The sequence below is a fragment of the Hipposideros armiger genome, unplaced genomic scaffold (genome assembly GCF_001890085.2).
Source record: "Hipposideros armiger isolate ML-2016 unplaced genomic scaffold, ASM189008v1 scaffold_241, whole genome shotgun sequence".
Taxonomy (NCBI): domain Eukaryota; kingdom Metazoa; phylum Chordata; class Mammalia; order Chiroptera; family Hipposideridae; genus Hipposideros; species Hipposideros armiger.
In genome coordinates, this window is record NW_017731591.1 from 406,142 (window position 1) to 419,339 (window position 13,198).

Genomic DNA, 13,198 nt, shown 5'->3' on the forward strand with positions numbered 1-13,198 from the left:
CCAGCTGGACCCGCGTTAGCCGAGCTCCGTGCGCCCACCTGCGTTCGGCCCTGCAGGGCCCGGGCTGCGGCGCGGGCGGGCGGCGGGCGCCGCGTCGCCGCTGGGTGGCCTCGTGCGCGCACGGCTGGCCCGCGAGCGCGGGGCGAAGGGTAGGAAGTGCTCCCAGCTGCGCGCTCCCAAGCGCACGGGCTGCAGCGTTAACGGAAAGCGCGGAGCGATGAAGGGCGCGCTGGGCGCCAGGTGGTGCGCTGCGCAACCGAAGCGCGTTACTTCTTGGTTTCTCCACAGAGGAGCCCTGGATCTATGATTGTGCCCGACTTAGAAACGAGGACATGAATTTGCCTCGGGCTTCAAGGAGTCAGGTACCAGCGTAATCACCATGGAACTCTTCCTGCGCGGACAGCAGAGGTAGGTCTCACCTTCGTCTCCTGAACACCTCCGGACGCTGGCTGGTGGGAGAACCCAGACTGGAAAGTCTGTGGAGGTCCTCAGCCCTTGCGTTGAAACGCCAGGTGCTCACAGTACCTGTGCCGGGGTTGTTCCTGCAGCTTTGCTGGTAACAACCCACCTGTCCGGCACTAGGAGATTAGCTGATGTAAACGTCCTGGAGGCGTCCGCTGGAATCCGAGCAGGCCCTAAGGAGACCCCAGTGGACGGCACTGGCCCGAAATGATCTTCAGAAGGTGTCTTAGGACGTTGGCTCAGGGAAAGTGCCGTTTTTGTGCTTTATGTATGTGTGCGTGCATATTTATACATTCACAACTGCTAGAAAGATGGCCCAGGATACTCACAATAGTCCTAGTGAATGAAACTGAACTTGGGGATGACGGTTGTAATCCTTTGACATTGTCTTCCCCAACAATCCAATGCCCACAGGAGCCTGGAATGTGGAGGCTCAGTAAAAAGAGAAACCCGACTCAAGGGAACAGTTCGCAAACCAGGGAGACACAGCCTCTGCGGAAAACCCAAGGTAGCGTCCTGTAGCCAAAAGCGGAAGCCGCATATATATATAGAGTATGTGCCTGCCCTGATCACTGATTGGTCTGTTTCTATGCAAATGAGGAATCCAAATTTGCGTAGTTTGATTGGTCCAAATTGCATTGTCCTGATTGGTCAGAATCACACATTCGGATTGGTTGTTGTGGCGCTACTGTGATTGGTCCTTAAAGATGCCAATGAGAATATAGCTGCTCAGCCCCAATTGGATGGGCCTGTCTCAGCCCATTGGTTGAAATAGAGGTACAGGCCCTTTATAAGGACTGGCTCAGGGGACAGGGGCCCGGTCTGCTGTTTTTCCCAGCGGTACTCTGGTCTGGAAAACGGGCCCAGTTAACCAGGAGTCATTTTTGGCAGCTACGTTCCTTTTTGGGGTCAACATTTTCAAAATGTATCCTAAGTGTATAGTAGAAGATCCGGCCATGTTTGTGTAATTAGACTGAAACCAGAGCTCCAGCCCAAGCCCTGTCTCCTCTGGGTGTGCCTGTTGCAGGGACACAGCCCCAGGTCCCGGGCAGGCAGCCCTGAGAGGGCCTTGCGGGGAGGCGGCTGTGGGGCTGGCCCTTCTCCCTGTCGCATTCCCACCACTCGTGCTCCCGCCTAGTCCCCTGCACGATGGAACCCGGGTCAGAAGCATGGCTGCTGCTCCCACAGGGCGGTCGGCATGTGGGCCCACCTTGTGCAGGCAGGGAGGACCTGCTGCAAGGCCAGAGCACGGCACCCCCAGAGCTGTCTCAGCAGTGAGGCTCCCCCCCCCCAACACGTGGGCGGGCCTGGGGCGCACTGCATAGCGCCATTGAGTGCTCACCGCGTTGTCCTCCGGCTCCAGCTCCAGCTCACTATCAGGAAACTGTTCTTGTAAGAGTAATGGCTGGATTCAAAAAAGCTGGGGTGATTGAGGTTTCAAAGGGACAGATAGAGCCTCCTACTATAAATGAAAATAATGTGCTTTTCCCGTCAGGATTACATTGCAGTAAATTTGGGCTCCTTAAGGTCTTAGCAAAATTGGTACAGAAAGCCATTTATAGTCGCATCTCTTGTTCTTGGTCACTACAAATAACCCTTTCCTTGCAACCTGGGAAGGAACCCCCTGGGGGTGTTGCCAACCCCCTGGGGGTGACAGGATGCTTTGCTGGGTAGAACTGGTGTGTTATGGAAGGAACTGAGAAAGCGAAGTGCAAACTGCTCGTGCCTTGCACCAGCAGGTGCAGTTACTGCCATGCACACACCTGTCACAGGTGTGCCTCTGCTCTCAATACGCTCAGGGCGAGGTCCTAACGCACTTTCCTTCTGGGACCTACGTGCATACCTGCCCGATGGGAAGGGGCCCAGCATTTTCATCTCGAGGGGAGCAGGCCCCGGGCCGCAAAATGACAGAGGCAGACAGGAGAGAAATGTCTCTGCACTAGAGACAAATCTAAATCTGAAACCTCACTGCCTCCTCAGAAGAGTCGTTTCCAATCTCAGGATACGCTGTGTGTGCTGCTGAAAGCTGATCAGCGCTGGAGAGGGGTTGGGTGGACTTTGGAGTCTGTGGTTGCAGGGCAGGCAGGGGGGCATCAGAATTTGTAGGAACAACAATGAACGTTTAGTGCGAGCCACAGCTTTATACTCGGAACAGGTAAGAGCTGTATAAATACATGTACATAGAGAGATAGGCATCATTTTATTTCCTCCCTCTGCTCAAAATGTAAAGCATAATGTGAGTCAACTGAAAACCTGATATTTACCAAAAGTTGATACACAAGAGCAGGTTTAAATAAAATTCCCTTCCAATTTCTGGGCCGGAAGCCCAGGAAATTAAAAAAAAAAAAAGTTAAAGGCACATGTGGGCCTGCTCAGTGTGAATGCCGGATGGAGCTTTTATTGAATTTGGCCTCAACGATGGTAGCATTATCTGCCATTCTGCATAAGTTTGAGCAGCCATTTAGATGGCAAATCTCTTTTTTCTTTTTTCAGGGTATTTTAAGTAAGAATAATAACTTCCTTTTTATATAGCACCTTTTATATGAAAGCACTTTCAAGAGTGACATCACCTTCCCGTTATTAAGACGCCCTATGTGTGCAGGAATATGGAAGCTGTTTCATGCCCCTGACACCACATAACAGTTATTTGTTTGCCTGTTTTTTCTGTAGCTGAGGGAAATGGAGGAAAATGTGTGCTAAACCCACAGACGGACGTTCTTGGGCAAAAGTGTGACCGGAAATGTAGCCCAGTTACTAACCTACACACGTGGTTTCTGTAGGAAGTGGTGTGCAGCCTTTTCGTGTCCGTGGGTGGGAAGCCACGTAGAGGTCTAGCTCACATCGGGATCTGAGAGTGTGTCAGGCCGTTTACAGAACTCTCGTCCCCAGGGCTGGGCTCAGTGGTTCTGATGGTTCTTTGACTCACACTGAAGAGCAAAACAGTAAGTTTTCAGCATCCAAATGGGAACACCCATTGAATGTCCTCACTGGAGCAAGCTCCTCCCTTTTCTGGTGAGAGCGTCGCGCTGGAGGACTCGGAGGACGTGAGTGAGTGCTGAGTGCTGAGTGCTGAGCCTGGCTCAGGGCGCAAGTCGCACGGATCTCAGTCAGGGGTCTCCACGTTAGTTTCCACCTTGGAAAGCGCTTTCCCAGCTTCCGGTCTGCACTTCTCTGCTGTCATCCTGTCTACTTCACAGGACGTGTCCCTATGGGACATTTTTTTTACCTGTGTGTCTTACTGCCAGAAAAGTGACCGCCTATATTTGGAAGCTCTCTCTTCCCAGATGACAGGGCTGTGGCCTTGAGTCCAGGGCTCAAATGCCAGGCTCGCTGCTCTGGGTTACACCCTGGTGAGCTTGAGTGGCTTTTGTCACCCACCTGCTCCAGCACCTCTGAGACCTTAATGTATATGTAGCCAGAGGTCTGGGGGAAACGCAAGCTCTGACGCGGCAGGTGAGGGCGGAGGCCTGACGTCTGTGTGTGCACCGAGCTCCCCGGCGATGCCAGCGCTGCTGCTCTGTCAGCTGGCACGTGCTAACCTGTCAGCTAGCTGGGACGCCCCAAACTCGAGGGACATGAGTGAATGAAAGTTAAACGCAGTGTTGGAATTATTTCAACAGTTAGGGAATCATAGAATCAAACCTGGCATTATTCCCTCTCAGCTTACATCTCATCGACGTTACTTCCTGTACAGAAGAGGAAAGTGAGGCACAGACAGGTGTGCACCTTTCGCCAGTTCACTGGTGGTCCAGCTGTGACAGCGGCCACCTGACACCCGGCCTCTTCTTTGGAACAGACGCTGCTGGTCCTCTGGGCTGGTTTTCTAGGGTAGACTGCATGGAGCGTGGAGATGGCAACAGACGGACAAGGTGGAGAAGGTCGGTAGGAAGGTGTGGGCAGGTGCTGTGCGTGCCTGTACTTTGTAGGGATGAGGGGCCACCTGGGGAAGAAACGCGACTGCCTGAAGTTCGCAGCTCTTCAGTGGGAAACCGATTCCATGCAAGAAAGGTGGCTGCCTCCACGGACCCTCCGCTAATGTAGGTGACTCGGTGCAAGCAGTGTGTTTCCAGTTTAGTAACATATATGTTCTTTTCTTTGCCCAATATTAATGGGCTAACACACGGGAATTTGAGAGTAAAAAACAAAACCTTCTCGAGTGGAGGATGGCTAGTATTAGCTGAGAAAGCACCTGAGACGAACGGTAAAGGTGAATGACAGCTGTTTGTTTCCGTCAGCTCTGGCTGCTCTAAGCCGTGCCCACAGCGGGTGCCGCGAACAGCAGACCTGGGCTTCTCACAGCTCAGGAGGCCGGATGTCTGAGATCAGGCTGACGCGTGGCTGGCTTCTGGGAAGGGCCCTCTTCCCGGCGTGTAGGCCGCCTCCTCGCCTTCGCCTCACTCGGCCTCTCCTCAGGCATTCATCCATCAGGCTGGGATTCACGACTCACCCACCTCCAAAGGCCCCACCACCTCGACACCATCGCATCGGGGTTAGGGTTCCAACATAGGAATTTGGGGGGGGGGATACACACATTCAGTCCGTGACATCGAGACAAAGCTAGGTGGAGGTGAAACAGCCTGCTAGATAGAAAACATTGCGTATGGGACCCGGAGACACGCAAGGCGAATGTGACAAACACGACTTGACACTTACAGGCATCTGTACCCAACGGGTCTTTTAAACTCTGAAAAAGTCAACAGGCAATGCTCACGTTTCAGCCGGTTTACCCTAGTGAAAGGCTTTTTCTTCGATACGTTACTGCCGCGTTCATGTGAGCGGGCATGGCCATGGAGAGATGCATGCGGTTAGTTCTGTCTTAACCACGGAGCACCCATCCACAGCCAAGAGGCCTGTACACATCGAAAGACCTGTTTCCACCATTTCCTGGTCCCCGAGCAGTGTCTTGGGGAGGAAGTGATTTCCAAACCTTGTCCCGGCAAAGCCAAAACGCGGGAACCCTTTCCTCCCTCCAGCGGTTGGTGGGAAAGCAGCTGTGACAACCTTCCAAGCTGTCACTCGGCCCCACACACAGCACACGTTACAATTTCATCCAAAGAGCATGAGTCCAGGGTAAGTTTTCTCAAATTATTTTTTATTTCATGCCATTCATTTTGATCACCTACTTTGTATTTTTCTTTTCATTTTTGTTAACATGATTAAGGGAAAAGAGATTTTTCTCATTGAAACACACACTTTATTGTGCTAAAATACCTTTTGAGAAACCAAGAGCTAGAATCCTTTGGTCCAGTGGCTCTAAATTTGTGCTGCTCATTAGAAGCCCCTGCGGGACTCAGACACCTAGGGCCCGGCCTCCCTGCTCTGATTGGTGCCAGTCTCTGGGTACCAGACCCGGGTGTCAGTATTTTTTAGCTGCCCGTGTGAGTCATCCGTGCAGCTAAGTTTGAGGTGCATCGTGCATTGACTTGTGTCCCCCCCACCCAAATGTACCTGTGAGGGTGACCTTGCTTGGAAACAGGGTCTTTGCAGATGTAAATAGTTAACTGCAGGTGAGGTTTCCCAGGATTAGGATGGCCCGTAATCCAGCGGCTGGTGTCCTTTTATAAGGAGGGGAATGCGGCACAGACATCCAGAGAGGAGAGAGTTCCCTTGAAGACAGACAGACAGACAGACGCAGAGGGAAGGTGGCCATGTGAGCTGAAGCTGGTCTTGGCCTTGTACAGTTGCAAGCCAGGGGCCACCGGACGTGAGAAGAGCAGCATGGGACAGATGCGTCCCTCTGAGCCCCTGAGAAGGGACGGCCCTGCCAACACCTTGGTTCCGGATGCCTGGCCTCCTGAGCTGTGAGGGATGGATTGATTGTCTTGAGCTGCCGCCTCTGGAGTAACCTGTCCGGCCGCCAGGCCAAGGAAGGCAGCGCGTCTTAGCTGAGCCGAGGTCGAGGCCGGCTGGCGTGGGCGATTCCTCCGCTTTGTCTCTTTGGCTCTGTGGTTGAGTTGCTCGCTGAGGAGACATCTGCAGCGACTGTGCCTGAGTAAACGCCATCCCCGTGGTCACCAGTGCCGCCAGCCAGGCAGGGAGACTCAGCTCATGTCCTGACGGGACGTGCCTTTGGGTCAGTGCCGTTTTAAGGCTAGACTTTGCCATGTGTAATCTCAATCACTCGCTGCTGACACAGTTTATCCGTGGCCCACAAGGTCCTGTGGGGCACGTCACCGCGACAGCCTCTTAAGCAAGCCCCACCGCCGCGGGAGACGGTCAGTGTACTCGGAACGTGCAAGTTGGGACAGTGAAAAAAAGCTGGCTTTTTCTGGAATCTTTTGGCCGAGGTGACGCGTCCACACACGCACTTTCCCATAAGCCATCTCTCCCAGCGCTTCCTCAGCGATTATGAAACGACCCGACAGTGCAAACTGTTGTAAAGATGAGATCAAGAGAGACAGCGGGCGACTCCTCATCCTCCTCAAGCCATTGTCACAAACGCCAGGACCGCTGGAAGCACGCGTAGGCGTGGTTTGTAGCCGGGAGCAAACAGCTCAGAAATGCAAGCCGGTGGAGCCGCCTCTGGCCAGGCAGCCGTTTGCAACGACGACTTAATCGGCTGTGAGTGGGGCTGCGGTTAATGAGGCGACACTGGCTGCAGCGTGAATGTGTGTGACACCGAGAGCAGGTCCACAAGAGCACAGACTGTCATCCCGGATATGACTGTTACGTCCCCCGACACCCCGTAATGGGAGCTGCAACCACAAAGGCAGGGAGCCAGGACAGTTTCCAGGGAGGGTCAGGGGGTCGCCCAAGTGGCAACACCGCAGGGGGGAGAGCGGGTGGCTTCTCTCAGGGGGACTGCTGGTTCTCAGTATTGTGGCCGCTGCTCTTTTGACCATGAGGCAGGTTTCTTTGGGGCCGTTTGTGGCTTTTCCACCCTCTGGATACTTGGCAGGGAAAGCCCATAGTAACAGGAAGGGGGGGATTGGGAAGTTGTTACCCAGCTGATCACAGAGCAGAGGTCCCCGCGCCTGGGAGGCCCGGTACTTGACACGCAGCTGGTGACACGCATCCTGGGACCCTTGTTCAAAACAGAAGGAAGTAGAGCGGGTACGCAAGAGTCTCCGAAATGGTGGAACCTGCACTTTCTAGCTCCTAACGTGTGTTCTCACGGAACAGTGGAAATGCTGGGCTCGCTCCCGCAGCAGCTGCTGGCTGAGCTGCGTGCACTGGTCCTACTATGCTCCCTGCCGAGGGCTCCCAGCACGGAACGGCCAGCAGGACACGGAGGTGCGAGCTGCCCCGTCTCGCTTGCCTGCCGCCCTCATCCTCACACGAGCTGAGGGAGCCGAGGACAAGTCGGAAAGGACCCACTGGCGTTCCTGGGAATGATGACGTGCCTGTGCTCTGTGTCTTCTTGAAGGAAAAAGTTCAGTCACGAGACCGAGTTTGTGCAGCATGAACAGCCAGAAGTTTATTAGTGAAAGCGAGTGCGCTCCGAGACGTGGGCGGCTGACACAGGGAAGGACGCAGCTGCTCCCTACACTGTGCGGGGCATTTTATCTCTGTGGGTAGAACTGTCCCCCCCGCCCCTGCCTCGTCCTCCGTTCTTCCTCCCAAAGTTGTCTGAGCTCCTCACAGTGGCCCCGAGAAGCAGGCTCTGAGACGCGGAGGGTCCCACCCTGCCTCCAACATGTTTCCTCTTCCTCGGGACCTGTCTTGTTGTACGTGTCCTGCTGAGCAAGCACGGTGTCCGTGCCCCAAGTGACACAGCTGCCGGGGTCTTGACGTGAGCAGGAGCTGCAGCCAGGGGCCTGCCATCTGGGCTGAGGCCTCTCCTTCGCTCATTGCTACCCCTCTACCTCCCCTGTCACTAGAGCTGCTCGCCCAGGGTATTAATATTTCTCCGGGTGCAATTGATCTTTCTCCCTGGAAGCGAAATTCCCCTTCCGACGGGAAACGCGGCCCCTCGGGGCGCCCAGCATCTCGCTTTCTCAGGTGACCAGCTTTTGCGCACAGTGTGGAGCTCGCTGGATTCTCTCACTTGGTGTGCGGGGCTTCGAGGCCACCTCTGTGACAGGTGCCACAGGCAGGTCAGGCCCACAGGCCACACGCCCATCCTCTGCTCCAGCACAGGCCCCCTTGTCCCTGGGGGTCACTTCCTGAACAATTCAGACAGAATCGTGAAGAGTTTCCAGACAGCCACAGCTCAGCATTACACCCAGAGCGGATGACTGCCCAGGCCTCACAGCCAGGAAGCGGCCAGGCCACAGTGAGCCTGTGACCGCTGTTCCCAGTGTGACGGCCATTCCTCTCACATACGGTGTCCTGGGTTTATATGAAAGCTGCGGTGACACCTAAAGACACTCCAGGTACTGGCTTACGTGAGGTGTGTTAAAAAATAGCGCCTTCTTTCTGTAGCTGTTCCATCTCAACTTCGACTCCATAGAATCATTTCTTTCCTGGACAAAGCAGGTACGGGCACGGCCCCTGATTGTGTGTACAGCCGGCCCTCCCCGGTGTCCTGCGACCCAGGCTGTGGGCTTGCTGTTGGAACCGCCCCACAGGCCGTATTCTGGGTCCCAAGGTCACCCGGTGCTGTGGGCGGTTAGCGTCCACCAGGGAACAGCGTGACATCACGAGCTCCCACCCCAGCCCACGCACGTCTGTCTGCAGCTGGTTGACGTATAATCAGTGTTTTCATTTATCTCGGCGTCTTCTCCTTAGGGAACACCTTTTAGACCACCCGTTTAAAGAGTGATGGTGGGGTTCGTAGGCCGGCGGCTCTGGGGCTCATTGGTGACCCTTCAAAGCTAAGTTTGCATCTCCCTCTCTGTTCATCTACTTTTCCCACCATTCTTTGCGAGAGGGTCCCTGCATTTAACATTCAGGTTATTAGCTTTAAGGGGTAAATGGCCGAATCTCAAAGCTGGCTTATGTGGTGACAGAAGGCAGCCTGGGGCCACATGCCTTTCCCCGTTCCGACACCTTCAGGAGGGCTTTGGTTGAAAACACCCCAACTCTGCCCTTACGTGGCCTGTGCCCACTTCCCCACGGGGTGCGTCCCCTGTAAACCTCTTAACAAGGCCGCCGGGATCAGGGCCAATCAGAAAGGAGCAGCCTCCGTAAGGGTGCACGCCTCGCCAGGGTCCTGGCTGCGACAAGCACTGGACTGTCACAGGGAGCCCGTCCTGGCCTGAGACCCGTCGCTGCCAACGGAGAATCAGGCAGCTTCTGTGTAAAACGCAGGCTGAGGGTGGGGTTATGAGAACGTGCCTCCATGAGAGACGCTTCTGTTACATTCCATGTCTCTACACCCCGCCCCTGGTTAAATATAGAGTTTTAAACATAAAAGTCTGTCTTAAGGACCTGTTTTCTAATATGCCTTTTTTCCTACTTGGATAACGGGTCCTGTGCCCCGGTGGCAATGAGATGCGTGGATTTTCTCTGCATCTGTGTGCTTACGGGGCTCCTGGGGCGGCAGGCGGTGATTTCCAGAACGGTTTCTGGCTTGTGCTAGAGCATTCGTACTGAAAGCCGGAAAGCACGTGGTTCCATGACCCTCGATTTGAGAATAAAGTATTGGGGCCTAAAACCCAGCACGGTGAGGCGTGTGAGCTGCAGGGAGCCAGGAGGCGATCGGCCGTGAAGTCTGGGAGAGCGGGGGCCTGTGCCTCACTCCCACGTCCCCCTGGACTCCTGGCGGGATGGAACTGCGGCTGCCTCCGGCCTCCGGCATCTGTTGTTCGGAGACTGGGCGTTTGGGGAGCACCTTGTTCTGAGTCTGCTGAAAAGGGACCAGCTCGGCGTTTGGAAGCCCATGCGATTAAAAGTGGCGTTAGGTGTGGACAGGGAGCCCAGCCCTCTGCTGTGTACTCCGGGGCCTCGCGTGGCTTCCTGGCTTATCCCCGAGCCAGTCGCTGGCACCAGAGCAGATGATGCTGCGATTGACACCCTTGAGTCCTTTCCCAGCTGGGAACTCGAAGCCCCTGCCCAAAACCACATGTTCTGTGATGCTCGTTGGCAGAAAGGCCCTGTCGCCAAATGAGTAGCATTGAGGCTGGACAGGAAGTAACCGCAGGCATCCATCAGACGCCCGGCCCACGTCCGCTGTCTTCTCTGTCCCCTAAGTCAGCCTGTCATGGGGGCCCCCCTGCTCTTATCAGCCACCGCGGGGGTGGCAGTGGGGATTATGTGCCCAATTGGAGGCCGTGAGTGTCAGTCACAGCCCAGAGAGCCCTGGCCCTCCCCAGGAGGCTGCAGTCTGACACGTAAGCTATCAGGACACCTTTCTACCAGCTCTCAGTCCAAAATCTAGTCTTGAAATAAAGTCTTGTTCCCAAAGCCAGTCGTCTCTGGAAAACCTGGGCCTCTGTTAGGGAACAGGCTTAAGTTGGCCCCAGCATACTAGTTCTCTGAGACGTTTAATTATCTATTCAACATAGGTGTGCTCGGATACTGAGACTGCCTAGCACAGATGGTAAGCTAATTGTCCCAGCAAATGGGACCCCCCGCTTCTTAAGCCCCTAAGACCTTCACGGCAGTGTAACGGCCCAGGATGCATGTCAGTGCAGCCTCTGTTGTCCCCACCATTGACCTATCTGAGGCCATTAAACGTGTAACTGCTAAGCAGCAAAGCCCCAGGAGGAAACAGGTTGCAAACCGCGCTCTTGACTTAGAGGGATCCTTGGCGGCGAGCCCGTGCACTAGTCCTGGCCTCGGGGAAGGATGGACGCGCCGTTTGGGCTCCATCTGGTGTCACCTAGACCCCCTTGTTCCTTGGACTCCGGTCTGAGGACCAGTCGCAGTCGCTCCCGGGAGCTTGTTCAGACCGCAGAACCGGAGGTCCTGCCCCAGAGGGCTTTGCCACCGCCTGAGCGCAGCCTCTGCCGCCCTGGATTGGGGGCAGCGGGCACTGGGAGCCCGGCCCCGGAGCTAGACCGCAGATGTGACCTTTCCGAGCCTCGGTTTCCTTCGCTTTATCCTGGGTGAGTTGTGGTGCCCCCCCATGACCTCTGTGAAGGTCGCGTGAAGTAACGCATGCAAGCATTTAGAAGTGTCTGGGCAGAGTGGCTTCTCAGTCACTACGTGTTCCTGTAGTATGATAATTGCTACTATCACGTCATTCTTGGAATCAGTCATGAGAACAGCTCATGGTCAGCTTTTCACCCCAAACTGATGCAAAGATGGAGAAACACCCTCTTTCCCTGACACTTTGAATTATTCATCATGAGTTAGCTGTGTTCACCCAGCAGAGGTCATTCTGTTCATTCAGTCTATTTTTGGTAACGATTTGGTATTTATTGTCTTACTTTTCACACAATGTACGAGCTTGTTATCTTCACCACTTTTGTCCGGGGACACTGGGTGGCTTTTGTTGCCCATCCCGGCACCCTCAGAGGCCATAGGGCGACTGAAGCCCTCTCAGGCTGCAGGGCCGCCCACTCCTGCCCACCCACCACTCACAGTCTTACCATCTTAATGGCCAGCGCTCCTCAGCCGTGCACGCGCTGAGCGTGGGGCAGACCTCGGGGCGGCTCCCGAAACCCTCTCATGGGTTTCACAGTGCAGATTCCAGCCCAAACGGGGCCCGCCCCACACCCCCCCTTACACTCCTGCCACGGCCCCAGCCATCCGTCAGATCCTGACCCTCCAAGGATGACCTGGGCCATTTAACTGCTGTCTCGTGTTCACAAAACGCCTCAAGTTAGCCTCTTCAATGTGATTGCTAAATTAGGGTGTAAAGTTTTACACAGCCGTTGCTTTTTCACATTGGTTTAATTGGCATTTGTTTGGTAAACATAAAACATTGAAAATACACGACAACTTTTACAACCTCCTCTTGGCATTAAAAACACATTTAATGCCTGGAAGCCTCAAAGGATGGAATGGCCTCTGGGCCTCTGCTGCAGACACATTTCAGATGCTGTCTCTTCAGGGAACATTTCCAGAGGCTGCCTTCCTCCAAACCCTCATAGCGAGCTCTGAGCTGCCGCCGCACATGCGTTACGTTCTGCCTTGAATTAGAGTCATCGTGTGAAAGCCTTAGATGATAAACTGTTCAGCTCAGGGGCCATTTATGCCTTGTCTCCGCAATGTTTACATTTTTATGGTGAACTTGTTCAAGGCGTCCAGTGGTATGACAGTCACCTGGCGGACAGAACCTGTGTTTGTTGGTTTGTGTGCTGGGTAAGAGCCTGGCACGTAGTAGGTACACAGCTCATACTTGTTGAAATGTCGTGAACCTTAGCCTGTGTCTGCCTCAGAAACGTCTGCGTTGTGTGTGTCGTTGGTCCAGACTGGGGGTGCTGATGACACCCACCTTTTCCTCCTGTGAACTCGTGAGCGTCGCCCCGTCCCACCCACTGGAAACGCTCAGCCAGACGGACGTGACCACGTTCTCTGTGGCTCGTCTGACGGAGCCTTCACTCCCCATGTACACACTTCTGTCACGTCACCTCCTTGTGTGATGTCCCTGTCACATTTTTTTGTTCTGTGAATCCTTCAAAAGACAAAAGCGGTGTGTTTGTTTTGTTCTTTTCGTTTCTGAGTCCCCTGTGCCTAGACCATAAATTTCAGTCCACACTTATTTTCCACACCAAGTAAACGGAACAGTGTGTTGAGTGTAACAATTCCTTTCGAGGGGGTAAGTTTTCTGGTAACTGTCAGCTGTCACCACAGCAGTGCTGTCACCACAGCAGTGCTTCATAACAAGCGGCCCCTACACCCAGTGACTGAAAATGACCGTCAGCACTCATGCCACGAGCCTGTGGTTGACTGACTCGGCCGTGTT

The 13,198-nt window shown here is 54.4% G+C and overlaps 1 protein-coding gene across 1 annotated transcript in view; it reads right to left on the reverse strand.

Annotated features, from left to right (window-relative positions):
• LOC109389722 (uncharacterized) overlaps positions 1-2,303 on the reverse strand; it is a 108,285-nt gene extending 105,982 nt beyond the window's left edge. Inside the window, exons 1-4 of the mRNA XM_019655506.1 lie at positions 2,298-2,303; positions 1,805-1,867; positions 420-449; positions 39-301 (exon numbers count right to left, since the gene is read on the reverse strand). Of these exons, the coding sequence (XP_019511051.1) occupies positions 39-301; positions 420-449; positions 1,805-1,867; positions 2,298-2,303 (362 nt within the window). The remainder of the gene's footprint in view (positions 1-38; positions 302-419; positions 450-1,804; positions 1,868-2,297) is intronic.
• Positions 2,304-13,198: the final 10,895 nt, after the last annotated feature.